Source organism: Anabas testudineus, chromosome 13 (genome assembly GCF_900324465.2).
Source record: "Anabas testudineus chromosome 13, fAnaTes1.2, whole genome shotgun sequence".
NCBI lineage: Eukaryota > Metazoa > Chordata > Actinopteri > Anabantiformes > Anabantidae > Anabas > Anabas testudineus.
This window is the reverse complement of record NC_046622.1, coordinates 20,870,758-20,888,947: the sequence shown is the minus strand read 5'-3', so window position 1 is coordinate 20,888,947 and position 18,190 is coordinate 20,870,758. Positions and strand designations below refer to the sequence as shown.

General features: G+C 42.3%; 1 protein-coding gene across 2 annotated transcripts in view; it reads left to right on the top strand.

The window, feature by feature from the left end:
• The first annotated feature begins 292 nt into the window (after positions 1-292).
• Positions 293-18,190, top strand: part of LOC113164224 (CD166 antigen homolog) — a 35,954-nt gene continuing 18,056 nt past the window's right edge. For both annotated transcript variants that reach the window (XM_026363419.1, XM_026363410.1), the window contains exon 1: positions 293-599. In XM_026363419.1, coding sequence (XP_026219204.1) covers positions 539-599 — 61 coding nt within the window. In that variant the 5' untranslated portion in view covers positions 293-538. The remainder of the gene's footprint in view (positions 600-18,190) is intronic.

Here is an 18,190-nt window from a genome sequence, read left to right as displayed (position 1 = left end):
CAGGGGGAGATGGAAGATTTTGAGAGGGAGGAGGAGGATATGGAGGGAGGAGGGGGGTGGGGGTGGAGGTGAAGGGGGCCATAAGAAAAAAGAAAAGGGTGTAGCGGTGGGGGTGCGCTCGAGTGTGTGGGAGGAGGAGGAGGAGCGGGGGAGTGTGTGTGTGTGTGTGTGTGTGTGAGGGGGGGGGGGGTATCAGGGGCGGAGCTGCAGACAGTATCCCCCGCCCTCGCGCTCGTCTGTGTGCCCTTCGCAATTACCTGTTCCAGCAGAGCTGCTGTGAGCGCGACTTGGCGAGCACATGCCACGTTGGAAGAAGACGCACAACTGAAGTGAACTGCGCGCACAGCACAGCACAGCACAGCACAGCACAGCACAGCACAGCACGAGCACGCCGAGCTCCCGAGGACCGGTTTTGTTTTTTGGGGTTAATCCACCTCCAGAAACACACAGACAAACTCCACCAAGTGGGTTTTTTTCACCAAGCTTCTGAAAACAGAACAGAGCCGATCGGAGCGCAGGATCTGAGACACTCGCGAGGATGCACTTGTTGTCTGCCAGCTGCGTGTGCGCCCTGCTCATCTCCGCGCTCCTCCGCCAAGGTAAGCTCATTGTCTCATCAGGCGCGCACGGCACAGTCCGTGCGCCCCAGCCCCAGGTAGCAGCGAGACGGGAAAGTGCCAGATGTCGCACGCAGGTGCCACCAGAACTTCCTCCCGGGTTATTGACCACGTTAACGGGGGGGAAGTTGAGCAGGGACACCGCAGCTTTTTAATTACAACTTAGTGAGCTGCAGTGAGTCTCTGTTGCTCCAAGTTTATCGGGTATTTAATCGTGGGCACATAAAATGTGCCACTCTCTCTTACCTTTACTGATCATGCAGCATCATTATCTCATGTTTGTTATGGCAGCTTATAAGACACATATAATGCAGGGTTATGTTAACATACCTCAATCTAAACATCTCTCATGATATGTGATTTAGTTTTTCATCATATATAAGCTCCAGTGGTTTCTCCTAACTTCAGTCAGAGGGTTATTATTCACTGGGCTGAATCTGTTAAAAGTTACAAACTGCTTCTGTGACCTGATATAATTCAATGAAATCTTGCCCATTGTGCCACCCTGTTTTTTTTTTTTTTTTTTTTTTTTTACCCCACTCCCCCACCCACCTACATGATGGGAGAGGCAGTGAGGTAGTCATCGTCACCCAGTTTTCACATGTGCTCACGCCATGATGTCATCAGGATGCTCCTGTTTTGTAGTTAATGTGCCTCCTCTCCTGTTAACACAGGCTGTGGAGCGAAATGATGCCGCATGCACATCTTGTCTGATTTATTGTAATTATGGGCTGACTGTTGGGTGGGTGGAGGGTGGGGATGGGGGGGTGGAGGGGGGGGGTGCTCCTGACAGTCTCCCTCCAGTAATTACTCACAGGGTAGGACTTATTTTGGATGTGGGCAGTTGTAAGTGAATGCTTCCAAGTTTAAGCAAAGAAAATGTGATTTGAATGCAGCAACTTGGCATTAAGTGGTGGTTTTTGGAATATGCTTTGAAAAATAGATGATGTTGCTGCTGATGGCTCTCAACGAGGACAACAAAGGATGCTTTTAACAACTCCTAGTCTTATATTTGGGCCCGTGTTAAATGTGCAGGGGATCTTCTTGCCTTGCTGCTGTTGTCTGCTCTGTCAGGGCAACAGGGAGCAGCACCATGTGTTCAAATCACTCAGCCAGGCCATTAAGCAAAGCTGCACAGAGGCTCGCGGGCTACTCAGAGGTTGATCTCAGTGCACTCTCGTCCACCTTGTCACACTACGGCGGCGCCTGTTGTTGTAAATGAATGCTGTGCAGCACCTATCAGTCAGGCTCAGGTGGTTTATTTGAGAGCAAACAAAAGGGCCTTTTTGGGAGTTTTTACACTGCTGTGCAGCTGCAGTGCAGCGTGCTTGAGAGTGAAGGAGAGTGGACTGAGTTGGTAATGAGGTTAGGCTTTCCGGCCGTCCACGCTGGCCGCCGGTGTTCAGCAGACCTGCTGCTCAGTCAACAGATGGCTAGAGAAACTCAGAGCATCTCTCCAGACTTACTGCAAAACAGAAATATTCGTGATTCGTCGCCCATTTGCTCAGTGTGGGTAAAATCTGACTGAAGGGGCTTATTGAGTTTTGGACTCGCAATAAAAACCGCATCGATACTTGTAATAAAAAACAGGCCTTTGGTGATTATGTTTGAACAGATGATAAAGGAACCGCTCTCGGGGCTTGAGAGCGGGAGGCCGAGCCGCGGCCACAGCCTCACAGAACAGAAAAACAGATCCCTGAATTAGTCTCAGAACAAACACTGTGCATCTGTTTTTTTGTTCGCTGCCTTGTCTCCACCCTTACCCCCCCCCCTCCTCGCCTCCCCCCCTCTACCACACCCCTCCTGAGCAGGCCGGCAGCGCTCGGTGCCACAGCTGGTATTACTTGTCAAGCGAGTAGGGCTCTCCTCTTTGCTAATGGACTAATCTCTTGCGGGGGGTCACCCAATTTCACCTGAGACTGATTCGCTCGCCGTCCCCGTCTCTAACTAGGTTATGTCTAGACTTGTCTCGTGGAGGTTGTGATGCTAATGCACAGGAAAAGGAAAGAGCAGCTTTAATTTCATGTTTGGGGTTCCATGTAAGATTACATACAACTGTGTATTAGTGTGCTTGTGCACGTCTCGTCTTGTTTATAAGTGGTTTTCCCTCTTGATGTTTGAAGGCTGCGCGTGCTTGTGTCTTCTTTCAAAGCAGATTTCTTTGTGACTTGCAAAGTATTGTATCCCTTCATGAAAAATTCAGATGCATTCATGAGAAGTATGGCAACTCAACCGAATCATGGCTTTGAATAGAAATGCAGCGACTGTACTTCACTTTGTGCTATCACTTTAATACTTCTGCTCCCAAAATACTCTGTGTGTTTATAAATGTAACAAATGGCGATCTAGAGAGCACAATCACTTTATGAGAGTTAAGAGTTTAAGGCGAGAGACAAGGCCCAAACTAACAAAGGGAACAAACCTTGTATTAATCCACACTTCCCTTAGGTAATTACTGCAGGACTGCTTTAAAAAGGCTTCCATGTGATATCTATAAAAGTCATTATCCTGCGGGATGTTTAACCCAAATTTGGTAGCTCGTAATGTCTCTCTAAAAGCTCTGTAGGGCTCTCAGTTCTCTGTATGAAGCGAAAGTGTGAAGTGGCATCACACAGTTAGTATACTGGTGTTTCTGATTTTAAAAAAAGAAGACCTTAGTGCTGAGTTGGAAGTGAGACAGTTGCCATTGCACAAAGAATCACAAAGTAAGAAACAGATGTTCAATAAGGATTCAGAACGATTCAGTGCTTCTCTGTTGTTCTCCTTGGTCAGAATAAGAAATGAGCAGAAGGCAGTGGTGCTGCCGATGGAGGGACGAGGGAGCCCCTCAGACAACAGAAGGCTGCCCCGACAGGCGAGGTCGTACTGTAAATTAAGGCAGCATTGGGTGGGGAGGCCTGTGTCTCTTCCCATCAGGGGGTGTAGAATTCCTTCCAGCGCCCCTGGCTGCGGCGCTTCACAAGCCCGGGTGTGAGTATCAGGCTTAATTAACGCCATTCGCGCCGACTGTAAATTACGAGTAACCGAAAAGGAAGATGAGAAGAGTCGGGTGACGTAAAGAACTAATAATAAACTGAAGTTATGATGAAATTACAACGTGGCTGTTACATAACCTTTGATGCAGCACAAAAAAAGAGCAAAGAGCAGGTTTTAGGAGAAATTTCTAATTAGAGTTGATCCTTAACCGCCTCCGCTGCAAGGGGCGAAAAATCTTTACAGTTTCCTAAAGGTATCAGGCAGATCCATCCCCAGGGGAATGATACTTATTAAATATGCATCTTCTCCATAAAGTATGATACTTCACAGACAGCAGACTTAAAATTAAATGTAGACCGATCAATAGATTGCTTAAATAAGAGCACAGTAGCGTGAAACTCCAATAATTCAGATGTAGCACGGTTATAGTGCTTCACTGTTAAATGTCCTGCACCCATCACACAGTGTGCCGGAGTGGCACACACCCACTACACCCACTCCTGTGTGTTTCCACCCCCACCACACTGAACAGGTGGAGGAGTGTTAGTTTTTTAGGGCCGCATGGGGGGGGGGGGCTAGCGTCTCTTTACGATTCCAGTTTGTGTGTGCAGTTGCTGGAAGAAGAGCCGTTACCATCAGTCACGTCAAGCCAACGCAGACCTTGAACTTATTCACATGATTAGATCTTCTGTAGGTGGGCTTTCTTTATGGGGGGGGGGCTTTCAGTGCTGTGTGTATACCTTTTGATTTTTTTGTTTTTCACTAAACCAAACTACACCTTCAGATTAGATGTGGAGAGACAACAGTGTAGCAGGACGAGTTTCCTACGTGTTCTCACTCACTGCTGGACTCACTGAGCAGGGAGATGTGTGAGTGGCTTTGCCTTGAGAAAATGAAAGGACTTGTGGGGCAAAAGTAATCACTCTCAGCCAATGACTCAATGAGAAAAGGGTCTTTTGTTCGCCTGTGACAGTTTTACACACAGGATTATCAGTAAAACAGCAGCAAGTGAATCTTAATTACACTTTGGTTGTTGGCTTGCCCCACTTTTAGAGCCGGAGTGCGAGATATATTCAATTTTAATCATCTCTGCTACAGTCGGCTCTTCGGCTGTCCATTTTTTGGTTTAATTTGTCAGGTTAAGAAGTAGGAGAACTGGATATAGTACTTACAGCACTTTATGGCTCTTTTATACATCCTGCTTTACAGTGCACATATTTACAGGCTGAGGTGGGATCATTTAAAAATGACAGAAAGCATCATGATGTTTTGCCAAACAGACCTAACATCTCTGTTTTCATCTCTTTCCTCATTTTGCACACAGGTCCCTCGCTCTGCCGTGCAAAATAATGGTTTGTTTGTTATCCAATGGGAGGGAGCAGGGTTCTATTGTTTCAGCTATAAAGAAGGGCTTAACAACAGGAGAGAGATGACTGTGCTATGCCGTGGTGCTTCTTTCTTTATGCAGGAATACCCCTATTGAAATGCATGAAGGTATCCTTGGTTTTGGTGAAAGACCAACGGCACGCTGATATTGGGCAGCCCTTGTTTCAGGGACAAAAAGTGAGGTTGTTTCTGTCTTTTGTCATTGCCACAGCCCCCAGCTTTCACTGGATTCCTCTGGACTCCCACTGACTATATTGTGAGGCTGGCTCTTTTTAAACAAATGAGTGTATGATAGCGACTTCTTGCTCCTGCTCCTCTCTTTGTCATTAATATGTAACAGCACACACCCCTCGGAGAGGGCACAGAGTAGCTGCTGCCTGTCCCCGTGCAACCTGACTGGGGAGGAAGCATCCCTTCTCCATATGAAAAGCCTGTGGCCACACCCATCTTTAACAAGGCCTGGATCTTTGTTCAGATTCTCCATTAGAGTCATTGCTCAGATTTAATGAATTCTTTGAGAGGCCTCCATTAACTGTGATGGTAATGATTTGACCTGAGAGAATATTTAAGGAATACCATAAAGGGGCTCGAGTGGCCTTTGTTTTTTTGTAAATTACGTTTAATGAACTTCGTTTTCTTATTAAAATGTATCTTATAGATGAAACAAAGACAAAACAGCAGCAGTGTTCCCGCTACTGACAGCTGAGAGTCACCATATGGGAGTACCAGCAGCAGGGGCTCCTACTGACCCATTAAAAGGGTCACCTCTGATTTTTATGTCCGCACTCCAATAAAGTCATTACTTCTGCTTATTTATGAGAGTCAAGTGGCAAGACTGGGGGTTCCAATTGTATGAAACCTTTGTTTTGACTTTGTCTGATTTAGGGAAGTCAGTCAGGTTGATGAAGCTTTTGTGCAAAAGGTGAAACATTCATTTGAAGCCGCAGGCCAGCTAATAAAATGACATGGAGTTTTGTCCTTCCACTCATTTCTGAATTAGCCTCTGTTTGGTCCAGAGCTCTATTGCAACACTGAGAAGTCGCCCTATTCATTCAGATGCTGTTTAGCAATTTTTCATTCACGAAACATTGTGCTGCTCCCTGTTGCGTCGAGCCTTTGGGACTCAACAGAATGGTCTTGTGTCTGCGTTTGACCTCAAGATTCACATTCTTGCCATTTTCAAAGCTGTTTCTTTGTGTTGTAGTGATGTCCACCACCCTTCCTTCATAGACTGCTGCAGCAGTCTGCAGTGCCTGAAGCTATCTGTGATTACACGCCGCTTCAGTTGAACTTGCAAGAGACAGGAGTTCTCATTCAGGGAGACTCACTCTCACAGAGGAGAGTAAGAGTACAGCTCTGATTGGAATTAAAAGCCTGCCATTCTTTTAATGCCTAAGTAAGAAACAAGACAGAAGATAAATGCTTTGCCTGTCTCTTTAGGTCATCAGTGTATCAATACACTTGAGACTCCCCTTGAACTGCTTTTGAGTTCTAAAATATTCTCCTGGAAAATAGGCACGCATACAGTTTGAAATTTCAAAGCTTTGTAGGTTTTTATATATTTTTTTAAATTACAATGGTAGTTATCTTTTTGTAAAATTCCCTTTTACTGAATTTCAATCTGCTTTATATATTAGATTCTCAAACAAGGCTACTTGGTGTTGCAAAGGAGTGCAACCATAAATACTGTTTACGGTTAATCCAAATACATATTCACATATTTATGTTTAGGTGGAAAATACCATCTAGGTTGAAATGTTTTTTATAGCTGACTAAGAAAATATAACATGTATTTATCTCATTTTACAGATTAAAATTACAATGGTGCCAACAGATATGAACAGCTGTAATTAGCCAAGCGTAAAAAATACATATATTATAGACAAAAGTATAAAAGAAGATGTAGAAGCATAAATTTAATTTAGTTAAAAGTATAAATGCTTAAATTATTGCTTAAAAGTAATAGAAATAGTTAGTAGTTAGGAATATTAGTGAAAATAATGAAAATATACGATATGTTTCAGCTTTCTATAATAAAATCTAAATCATAATCCTCTAGTATACAGTCTAAATCATAATCCCTGTTTCCCCTTTTACAACACAGGACATTTTCACATTCCAGTCTATGGACAGTTAAGACTTCCCTCCAGGCCTCAGGGCATGTTCTTCCTGCACGATCCCTTGGAAAACTACATGATTAAGTGAGAAGAAACGTAATCCTCACAACCGATTATAGTATGTTGCTCTAAACTGTCTTTTTGTTTTGACAGCAGCTGCATGGTTTCCTCAGATTGAACTTGGTTTTTATTCAAAGAAGTTAAGTGGTGGGCTTTGGGTGGCAATTACCCCACTAGCGATGCTTTGGCTAATGTCTGACTTGTGGCTGCGTTAGATGTTTCATGATAAAACGCTCTGCAGTGCTGTTAAGTATTCAGCTGTTCCACTGCCAGACCTTACAAGGAAGGTGAGGAGACGCGTGTCTGGTAATTGGATGCAATACTTAATTTTCTAATGGGAAGTCTTAAGAGGTCAAGTAGCCTTGTGTTCCTTGAGAGAATTTCTAAGCATTACATATCCCACTGGTGCAATATAAATTCAGACTTATCGCCCCAGTATAAAAAAATATTCTATTTGCTTGACTGATTTTACTCGACTGCAGGGTGGTTGCAGAAGAAAAATGCAGGAATGTTTAATAGTAATCTTACAAACAGTCTGTCTACCTGAGGCCCTTGTCAAATAAAACTTGCATTATTACCATGCCTGACTGGTCTATACAGCGAGGACGTTGTTAAATGAACTTTGCAGTGTTTAATTTTGAGTAATGAAGATGCCATAACCCATTATGCTACCGTTCATTTTCCCCCCGTACAAGAAGAGATGACACATCATTTCCTCATATAATGATAGTGATTTCATTTGAAGGCAGGGTCACACAGCCGAAAAAAAAATGACAGTGAAAAATGAGCGGTATTGCTTAGTAGGTGTGAGTTGTGTAAGGACCATTTAGGGTAAAGCAACCTGGATTTTCCAATCTCTTTCTGAGGAAATCTCTGGATTACCCGTCTTTTTGTGGAGGACTTGCCACAACATGCTCATCTATCAACAGGCAACACAAATGGATACACTAAACCAAGACAGCATCACAGCCCTGGTTTGTTATTATGTGAATATCTGTTCAGATAATAATATCCCCCAGTGAGTTTCTAATAGCTGGGCAACTTTGTTACCTTTCTGCTCTGGGTGGTGTTTCATCATACTCAAATAAGGACAGAAATATGAGAAATATGTTCAGTAATGTTCCGTATTTTCATATCTCAGGTCATTGCATCCCCAAATATGCATGCTCATCATTAACAACTAAAAGAAGCGGGGGCGGTGAGAAGTGAGTTTTTAGACTGAGGTTTTGTCCTAGTTGCAGTGAAATTGCAGTGATTCTTGTTTTGTGTATTTTTTCCCCCATTTTTCTGCAAAGTTAACTACAAACCAAAACATTCATTCTCCAGCCATGTTAACAGCTCTGTGATGCTGAACTCAGACATTGCTGATACTCTGATAATGACAGTGTGAACATGTTAATGTTAATATTTGCCATGGTAACTGTAGAGGCGGTGTTACTCGTATCCGGTGGTCCACAATAATCCAATCATATGCATTGTATGGTTAAACATGCATATATCCTTAAATACGCTTAATATTTAAATACAAGGCAAGAATATGCAGTATATAGAGAAACCTTTTTGGCTCATACAGTAACCACTTGATGTATTAGTATGGTAACTGTACTACACTAAAAACTTTACTAGTAACTTGTTACTACTTCCAACGCTACTATCGACACTTTCTTTTCCGCTGTTTTTTTCCTACATTTTCACTTGATAACAGAGAAATATGAAAAGTGAAGGCGTGTTGAAAATGATAACAGTAACCTTTAAAGGGAACTTAAATGCATACCAGGGCTGCAAGGAACTATTACTTTCACTATCAACTAGACAGATATTGCCATGAATAATTGATAAGTTCTTTCGTTTATAAATTGTTACAAATATTCATTAATAGCCAAGAGCCCAATGCCATGTCTTCACGCAGCTTGTTTTGTCCTTGTCTAAACAGTCGAGAACCATAATACATTCAAGTGGAATGTTTGGCATTAATTACCATTAAACTTGTTCTGTTAATTAACTAATGGATTCATTCAGTTTCAATGCTAGTCCAAATTCATGAGAATTCATCCATTAGCTGTTGAAAATAGTAAATATTGGACAAATTTAAAATTTGACCTTATGGTGGCGCTATAAGAAAAGTCAGAGGGGAATGGTTCATCCTCTGGGGACCATGAATGTCTGTACATGCAAGTTGGTACATGGGAATCAATTCAGCAGCACCTTCAGCCTCGACCAAAGGAGTTGAACCAACTGAGAGATCAGTGTTGTTATTGATCTAGCTGCTAGCGGATAAAAATACATTCATAGCTAGATATAGCTTCCACCAATGGGATTGTTGGTTTGTTTGTGTGTTGTACCAGAGATACTCCTAATTACCAAGTGTGTTTTTGTTATGTTATCATTTGCAGCCTGGTATGGACTTTCAGAGCCCCAGTTTTTGTCTGGCCTAGCAGTAGAAGCAGCTTATTGCTCCAGAGGGCTTTCCAAACAGCGTGTTCACTCAAGTTTGCTTGAAGGGGGAACGTCTGTGCAGAGCATTTCTATGGAGACTTTTACTCCTGCACTCTTCAGGCCACATTGTAGATGTGTTGATATTCTGCAGATATGTTTCAGAGGTAGAAGAGGTGCTGGCACATTTTTGCTTATTGACAGGTTTTCTCTAAAGTGGGCTGTTTTTCTGCTGCTCACTGTCAGTTGGATCTGCAGGGCTTCTTCTGCTCTTGTTTTGGATGTACCACACAGGACAAGAAAGACAGAGGGGGTTGGTTAGAAAATGTGCACCGCCAGGGTGGATGGTTAAAAGCACTTACCTTGATGTATGGCTTCTCCTCATGTCATGATGGAGGCAGAAAATGTAATAGCCACTACTAATGAAATTATTATGCCTTTAAGGACCCATGCACTGAAGACAACTGTGACATATGCTGAATCACATCAACTGAGAGTGGTTATCTCATCTCACAGAAACAAAAGACACAAACAAAAGAGCAGGATTGGGGTTTGTTGTGACAGCTTTATCTGGTATGCGTCTTTGAAAAAAGGAGCATAACACTATTAGTGACCTTGCTTCGACAAAGGATAAATTGTCTTTTGTGCATAAGTGAATTTATTTCACTTAAGCAAACACTTTGCCCTTTATATAGTACACAAATCCATCATACACAAAAAAACAGCTTGGCGCCATTGGAGTTCACAGTAGAAAAGTCTTTCAGTCAAATCATGTTAGCGGTTATCCCACCACGCAAATCGGAAAGTTCTGAAGTCATAGGAAGTCTTAGTGGTGTGACAGCGCATGCTAATCTCCAACCTTTCATGGTACTCCATCAAAGCAGACGTTGGTCCATGGGTATTAAATGTGAAACCACATAGATTTGATGTGCAAGCAGGTACATAATCCTTTGTATGTATTATCTGCATTCCATGTATTCCTCCCTCCGCTCTCTGCTCTGTTTAGCCAGCCGAGGCTTTAGGACCCCCCCAGAGCCAGAAGCTGAAGCAGGACACAATTTGAAACCGTCATGCCCTCTTAATACCAACCAGGCAGTTCGGCTTATTGGAATGGGGAGCGCTGGCTTCTCTGTTTCACAGTGAAGGGTTAGAAGGTCAGGTCTGTCATCATGAGTGCACAACATCGTACAAGACTCTTTGCTCAAATAATGTGGAAGTATCAGCCTTGCCCCAGCAATTACCAGAGATGAAAGCTACACAAGCCACCTGCTGAACAAATGAAAATATCTTCCTGGTAATATTTTCTGATGTTTATGGCGTAAAAAGACGTGAATTATTCATACAGTAAAGCAGTTGGTGCTTATAACAGTCAAGACAGTAATAAAACTATTGCACATATTTCCATTAATCATCCATTTTGTGTTGAGAAAATATTTGTCCATGCCTCATGCAGCATCTAATGAGGCACTTTAAGATCGATAAGTGGATGCATTCTTGTTTACCCACGTAGAAAAGTGATGGGCCCTGGGCTGAGTCATCTCCCTCTTTCTCCACTGCTCTGGTCAGGGTTAGTTGCGTGTGGGTTTGTTGCCAGCTCTGCTGCGTACACAAGGATCCATTTACCTTCAACAGGGGCGTGTTGTGGCAGCAGGTGTGATTGGTATCCTCAGGCACCACTGCCATTATCATACAGATAATATAATGGTAAACACTACTGCTCCCCCAGGACCAATGCACTACAAATGTTCAAAGGATTTCCTATGGAGTGAGTTTTGGGTGGGGGCGGGGGCAGGGCGGGGCCCCGTTTACAGTAGAGAGCGTACAGACCGACAAGCAGGGACTTGAACAAAAAGCTGAGTGCAGTTGGGTAAATACTGGAAACTGTAGCTGCCAGCTGGGCTGAAATTTCCAAATAAATAATCTAATTCACCGAATTTGCTGCCAGTAGGTGGATACTTTTAGTCTGATGGTCCGGACCCTGTCTGTTCACATATATAATACGGTATGTTGAGCATGAGGGTTTGTCACGGGTCTCTGCTAGGGCTGCAACTAACAATTATTTTCATTACTGATTCAGCTGTCATTTCTGTCAGAAAACAAGGGGGGGATGCCCATCACATGTTCCCCAGAGCCTAAAGTGACATGTACAAATTGCTTGTGTTGTCTGGCCCACAGTCCAAAACCCCAAATATAATGAATTTACAACGATATGAACATGTGACAACTCCTTCGCATCTGAAAAGCTGAAACCAGCAATTGTTTGTCAATGTGCCCTGATGAATGAAGCGACGTGGATCTGCTGCTTTTCTCTCTTTAATGAATATATTTGGAACTGTTGGACAAAACAAGACATTTGAACTACTGTTTGCCAACTAAGCTCTGCATGTAAACTATTAATTAAAAATGGACACAAACAGAACATCGCAATGCTCAAGTTCCGTATGCTGGTTTGTCTGACTAAGACAAAGACCGAAGATACTCCGTTTACTGTTGAAGGTGCTCTATTTTCTCCCAATCAATGGCATGAATCTGTTATCATATCTGGATCGATGAATCAATTAATCAACTAATCCTTCTAGTTCCAGCCTGTCTTTTTTCATCTTTTCTTTCCTGTATGACGTCAACGCTGAGGACCCTTGAGGCTGTTAATAAAATTGATTATATATGATGTTCAATCTGCAGTCCAGAGAGCAGACACTTACCCTGGAATTCAGTCCTTCTGTAGTTGGCTCAGTAGCTTCAGGCGAGTGAGGCTGTCAGGTTTATGGCTCATATGCAAAAAACTGATACCTCCTGTCTGATGTTGTAGAGACCTGGTGAAACGACGAGCACTTTGATGTCAAAAAAGGTTGTTTTGAATGTGTCAGGAATATTTTAAACCTGCCTGTTAACAGATCGTGCTGAAGGGGGAAGGGGGAGGGAGGGGGGGAAGAAAGCGTTTTAAGGACTTGAGGATTCATTCCTTGCACTTAGATTTATGGATATCAGTTCAAACTGGTGAGCAATTCAAAGAGCACTATATTCATTAGCGAGACACACTTTTAGAAGCCCCATCTGGAGTGTCACACCATCTGCTACACCTCTTTAACCCTTACATTTAGTTTATTAGACTGTAAACATTTATGCTATTTTCAGTTTCGCTGCATTTATACGCCTTAATTGGGTTGATAATTGCTACGTACGTTTGATTGCTGGAGGAACAGGCTCTGTGATTTTAATTACATGGACTAAAAAAAAAAAAGAAAGAAAAGTGTTTTCAAACAGCTATGAGAAACCGTGTGCTTCATAATCTTAAACCCTAAGAAAGAAACAGCAGTGAACCATATGAACCATTTGATCAGACGGACCAGTTGTGGATCCTCTAGTAAACTCAGATGCATAAGGCTGAACTGTTATCAGTCTACATGGATGCACCATAATCCCAAGAGTAAATGAACAGGAATCAGATGTAAAGGGTATTTACAGGACACATGTTTCCGCTCTACACACACCCATAGTGTAAATGCAGGTTTCTTTGCGGAAAGTTTCTCATCATGTGTGTTACTCTGTTGTTAAACCTTGCAGCGTGCTGTTCATCAGTGCCCCTGACACAACTGAGACCAGATTTTTTGAATCTTAGACTTCCCTTCAAATTCCAAACTGCGAGACGAACACACTTAACTTCACAGCATCTGGGATTAGAAACAGAAGCTCATCACGAGCGGGCAGGACAAATTCAAACCAAACGCTTGAAGGCTCCTTCGCGTGTGAGGAAGTGTTCGCGTTAAAATGACGCAGAAATAATTGAGAATAAATGAATTACACGGAACTGAGCGTCAATAGGCCTCGGCCTTGGTGTCGACTACTCAAAAGCAGCATTTAAAACATGTAGGCACATTTAATAGGTGAACTTTCTTCAGTGCTTTTAGCTATGGAAGTGAAAAAGTATTGAATGGCAGTTCACATGTATCGATGAAGGTACAAAAAGGTATAAAGATTCAGTATTTTCAGCTTGGAGGCCACTTGTTTTTGTTTATTTCTCTTGGTATTGAAAGGGCTGTACACCTCTGATTGACCCATCACACCTGAAAGACTGCCTTTCTGTGAGAGAAATCTCACTCAGAAAGGCGCTGTATGATCATTTTGCACCCTAATTAAAATGAGTTTTATCTGCGTGGCAAAGGCATTCAGGTTGCCAGTGCCCAGTTTCAGTATCTTAATAGCTACAAATGATTTGATAATCCCCTTCTCCCTGTAAACCAGCGAGTTGCTTGCACGCCATGTCTATTTTTAGGACATGGCTTTGAAGTGAGGGAGGATGGCCTTTTATATCCTTGCAGTGATGGAGCTTTTTAAATCCTTACCTGTGAAGTACGGTCATCATGACACGTGGAGATGTGTAGATCCTTTAGCTTCAGACACTGTCTGCTGCTGATACTGAATTCAAAAATCTTTCTTGTTCATTCATAACCCTGATAACTTGGGTGAGGTCATATCAAATCTTCCAGAAACAGAAGAATGAAGTCATTGCCAAAACATTAGACACTGAGTTGCATTAGGAGGGGCTAATGGATAAGTAGGAAGCGCTGCGGCCGTGCTTTGTTAATGGCCTAATGTTGCCTTTAATGGCACGTCGTTAATGGGAGTAGCTGGTGGATGTTTAGGACTGTGAGCTCTCCTCTGATCTTCCCCCTGGTCTTCCCTCAGGCTTCTCACAGTGACTTCCTCCCTCTGGGTCTCCTGGCCTGCGCCCCTCAAATACATAATTCAGGACATAATGGACGAGATTTTTGAGTGCACTCACCACCCGGTCGCTCCGGCGGGCTGCTGTCTTAAGAGCAGCCCCTGCACCCGTGCAGCTCATCCGCGCGCTCAATTTATGACATTTTTTAAGAGGGGTTTACAGACGACTCGTGTGGTCGAGTGTGCCGAAGAGAACATTTCAAAGACTAATGATCATGCCACAAGATCAATTTCTAGGAAACCTTATGGCAAGCCATTTAGAGTGATAATCACCCTTCTTGTAATATGCGTTTATCTTTCCCATCTGTCTGGCCCACAGAAAAATGTAACAAAATGGATCCATTGATGCTGTCTATAATGTGCTGAGGCTTTTACTAAATGTTTGCTACTGTAGGTCGTTATTTTTCCCCACAGATACTCTGTATATATGGTCTTAAGCCTTAATGTAACATTTATGTATGTTTCTTTTAACTTGGCTACCGAGCAAACTTTTCTCCTAGATCAGATATTATTAGTCTTAAAGTGCTTTGCTGAAGCTTCACCAAGCAATTTGAACTAAGTCAAAGCTGGATTGTCTGCTTTGGTCGTTCTGTCAGCATCTTTAAAGTGAGACAGTAATTTAAAGAAACTTGAGCATCATTTATTAAAAAGGCTTGACAATGGCTCTCCCTTTAAAAATCCCATTTTAAACTCAATTGCTAATCAAAGAGAAAAATGCAAGAGCTCCTCAAAGTGCAGTTTTTTTCCCCTGTGTTCTGTAAATCTTTATATTGTGTCTCTCAAAGCTTGAATGTTATTCAATTAATGATGATGCAGACATTGTACTTGTGTTATGGGTAACTTTGGTCGATATGCAACGTGGTATCTGTAGAGGAAGAGCTGGCGCCACTGGCTTTTGTCAATCTAACAGGCAGAGTGGGCTCTGTTTTGTCATTTGTTGCTGTGTTTCTCTTATTACCTTGGATAACGGTTCAAACACACACAACGTGACATCCTGTTGAGATATTTCCACAGCGAAATCTAATGGAAAACCTTATGGGAAGCAGGAAAAAATCTTTAATGCCACTCCCTCAGAATCACATACAGTCCTGATCACTCAACCAGAGGGAAAAACCACTGTAGACATTAAAACAAGCAAAATGCAGCGCAGTCGCAAGACATCACCATGTTTTGAGCCGTAGAGCATGACGCTCATCTTTCATTTGGGCTTATTACTCCAGCGCTCGTGCTGTCATTCTCTCCACCCACACGAATAACCCACAGCCCATGCGAAGTGTTTGCACCTCTTCTCTGGGGATTGTCAACAGGTATTGTGGGAATTGCAGGAAAAATCACAAAAGCAGAAGAAAACAAGCCAGAAAGTTTCAGTCAGAGATCGACTCTCATGCAGTTGAGAGGAAAAAAAAAACAAAAAAGAAAGACGGAGAAATAAGATATTAATAAAGAAAGTATGTGAAAACTTGGTTTCTCATTTAAATTTCATAACTAAATGAGCAACAATCAAAATAAAAAACTCACAAAAAACTTTTTTTCGTTTTTCCGTGTGGGTGTACTTTGATTAGATTTTATTGGCAGCAGCCTGGCAGCATGAGCAACAGCTTTATCAGTCGTAGTAAACATGGGATTCAAATATCTTTTGGGAGCCTTTAAAACTAGAACAAACCATTATAGAGTCATGCTTTAAAATACTTTTTTTTTTTTTTCAACAACGCGTCATTTCTTATGAGAACGAGCCATTAATTACACAAGTGGCTTAGAAGACCCGCAGGCAAAACAAATCTTTTCTTCCGTCTTGAGCCCTCCCCTCTCTCTTTGTCCTCCCGTCTCAATCCCTGACAAGAGGTGGAAGCAGCAACCTGATCCCCCAGCAGCAGGTCGGCACAGGTACTGAGGACTCCTCTGGAACGAGTCTGAAATCAAAGAAAATGGAGCCAGCATTTTTAGTCACACGGCAACAATGGGGACTCGACAGGTGGGACTGCAGGCAATGCATTAGCCGCGTTCCCGCCTGCTGTTGTCTGTAGGTGTCTGTTGACCACACGTGGTGCTGAAAACGATCATTGTTTTCTTTGCCTGAAGCAGGAGGAGGGCGTGCTGTCTATATGTCTCTGTAGAAAATATGTCATTTTTATCATTTCACACTGGAAAAGATAAATAAGGAGCAGTGATGGGGGTTATCTCGTGGAGATTCTCTCCTCTGTGCCTTTGTATTCTTCAGCGTTGTAAAACATCTTACGTGCATCTTGGAGTTTGTGCTTGTTTTTCCTGGATAACATGCTGTATCAACATGAATTCTGTGATTGGGCGTTTTGTTTGCAAAGCATGAATACTGTTGTTAGTTTGGGAGCACAGTGGTCTAAAAATGTGTCCACACTGCTGGGGTGAAGGAGGGGACCCATTACGCCTAATAGACTCAGACTAATAACGCTGTGTGTTGTATAGTCTACATAATTCCCCATTTGCTGTCCATACTCCTCCTTAGCAGTACACAGGCTTGTTTTGCCCCGAGGTGACAAACATGCCTCTGCAGAGTGTAGGCTGTGAAAATGTGGGTTTTTTTTTTATTTAGCTTATATTTTACTCTAGCTTGTCAGGTTGTCCTATTTCTGACAATAAAAACCCATCTCAGTTATAGAGCGGAAACGATTAGTCGATTAGTTGAGTAGTCAATCAATGGAAAAGCTGCAGCTGTTTTGATAAATGAACAATCTTTAATCATTCCCAAGCTAATTCCCCAACAAATCTCAGGTTTCAGCTTCCCTAGATAAAAATTACACAGCACGTGTTTAGGAGGATGCATCCACAGAGACATTTTCACATTCTGAATTATCATTATTGAGCTACATTTTCAGATACTGTGTTTGAGGCAACATTATGCAAATCGCATGTGGACTAGCCTTGTATCGATTTATCAATAGTACTGCTCAACATCAAGGAGATTAACTAACGATTGTTTTCATGACTAAGCTGCCAATTATAGACTGGATCAATTGTAATGTTTGCAAAATGTCAGAAGACATTTGCTGGAGCCCGATGTGACATATTCACAACAATAGAGTCCAACAGCCCAAGATATTCACTTTATACAACTCTAAAACTGAATAAAGCAGCAAATCCACACATTTGAGAAGTTGGAACCAACAAACGCTTATTTGAAAAATGACTCAATCATTCATCAAAACAGTTGTCGGCTAATTTGTCGCTCAATTAATTATAAAAAAATGAAAAAAAGTCGATACTAAAATGAGTATTTAGTGAGTGTTGGATAACTGAATTTTTGCTTTGAGGATTTTAAAAGTGATAGCCTATACAGTATGTTGCACAGAGAAGATGTTTCATAAGTGTGCTGTTCCTGACACTAAGTTCCCATTCCAATATTTTTTTCCTGCATGGCCATGCATCAATTCAGAGCTATATTAAAGTCAGACAATATCACACACTGGCATGAAACTAATAAATGTGTTAGACTTTGGCCATTTTCTTATGGAACTTGTAGATAGGAATCCGTAGAGACTGGATCACTTATTAAAAACAAAAAAACGACTAGACAGGGCTAGTTCATCTGGACTTTAGATAGAGTCTGAGGGGAACACTGTCAGAAAATGAAACCTTTGTCCCAAGTTTTTTTTGTCCATAAATGAACCTTCTTTTGTAATGGTTCCCTCTAAAGACCCTCACTCTCTCCTCAAGGTCAAAAAGACTCAAGGCAACTTCTTGATGGTGCTGGGTAGCTCCCTGTGCCTTCAAACAGATGGTGGGGCATAAAATGAGGCATGGGAAACAGCTCTGAATCTACACTTCACCCACTCTGTGCAGTTCATTTCACATAATGTGACTTTTGTCAAGCCTGAGGTACTAACTGCTGCTTACTTCTGAAAA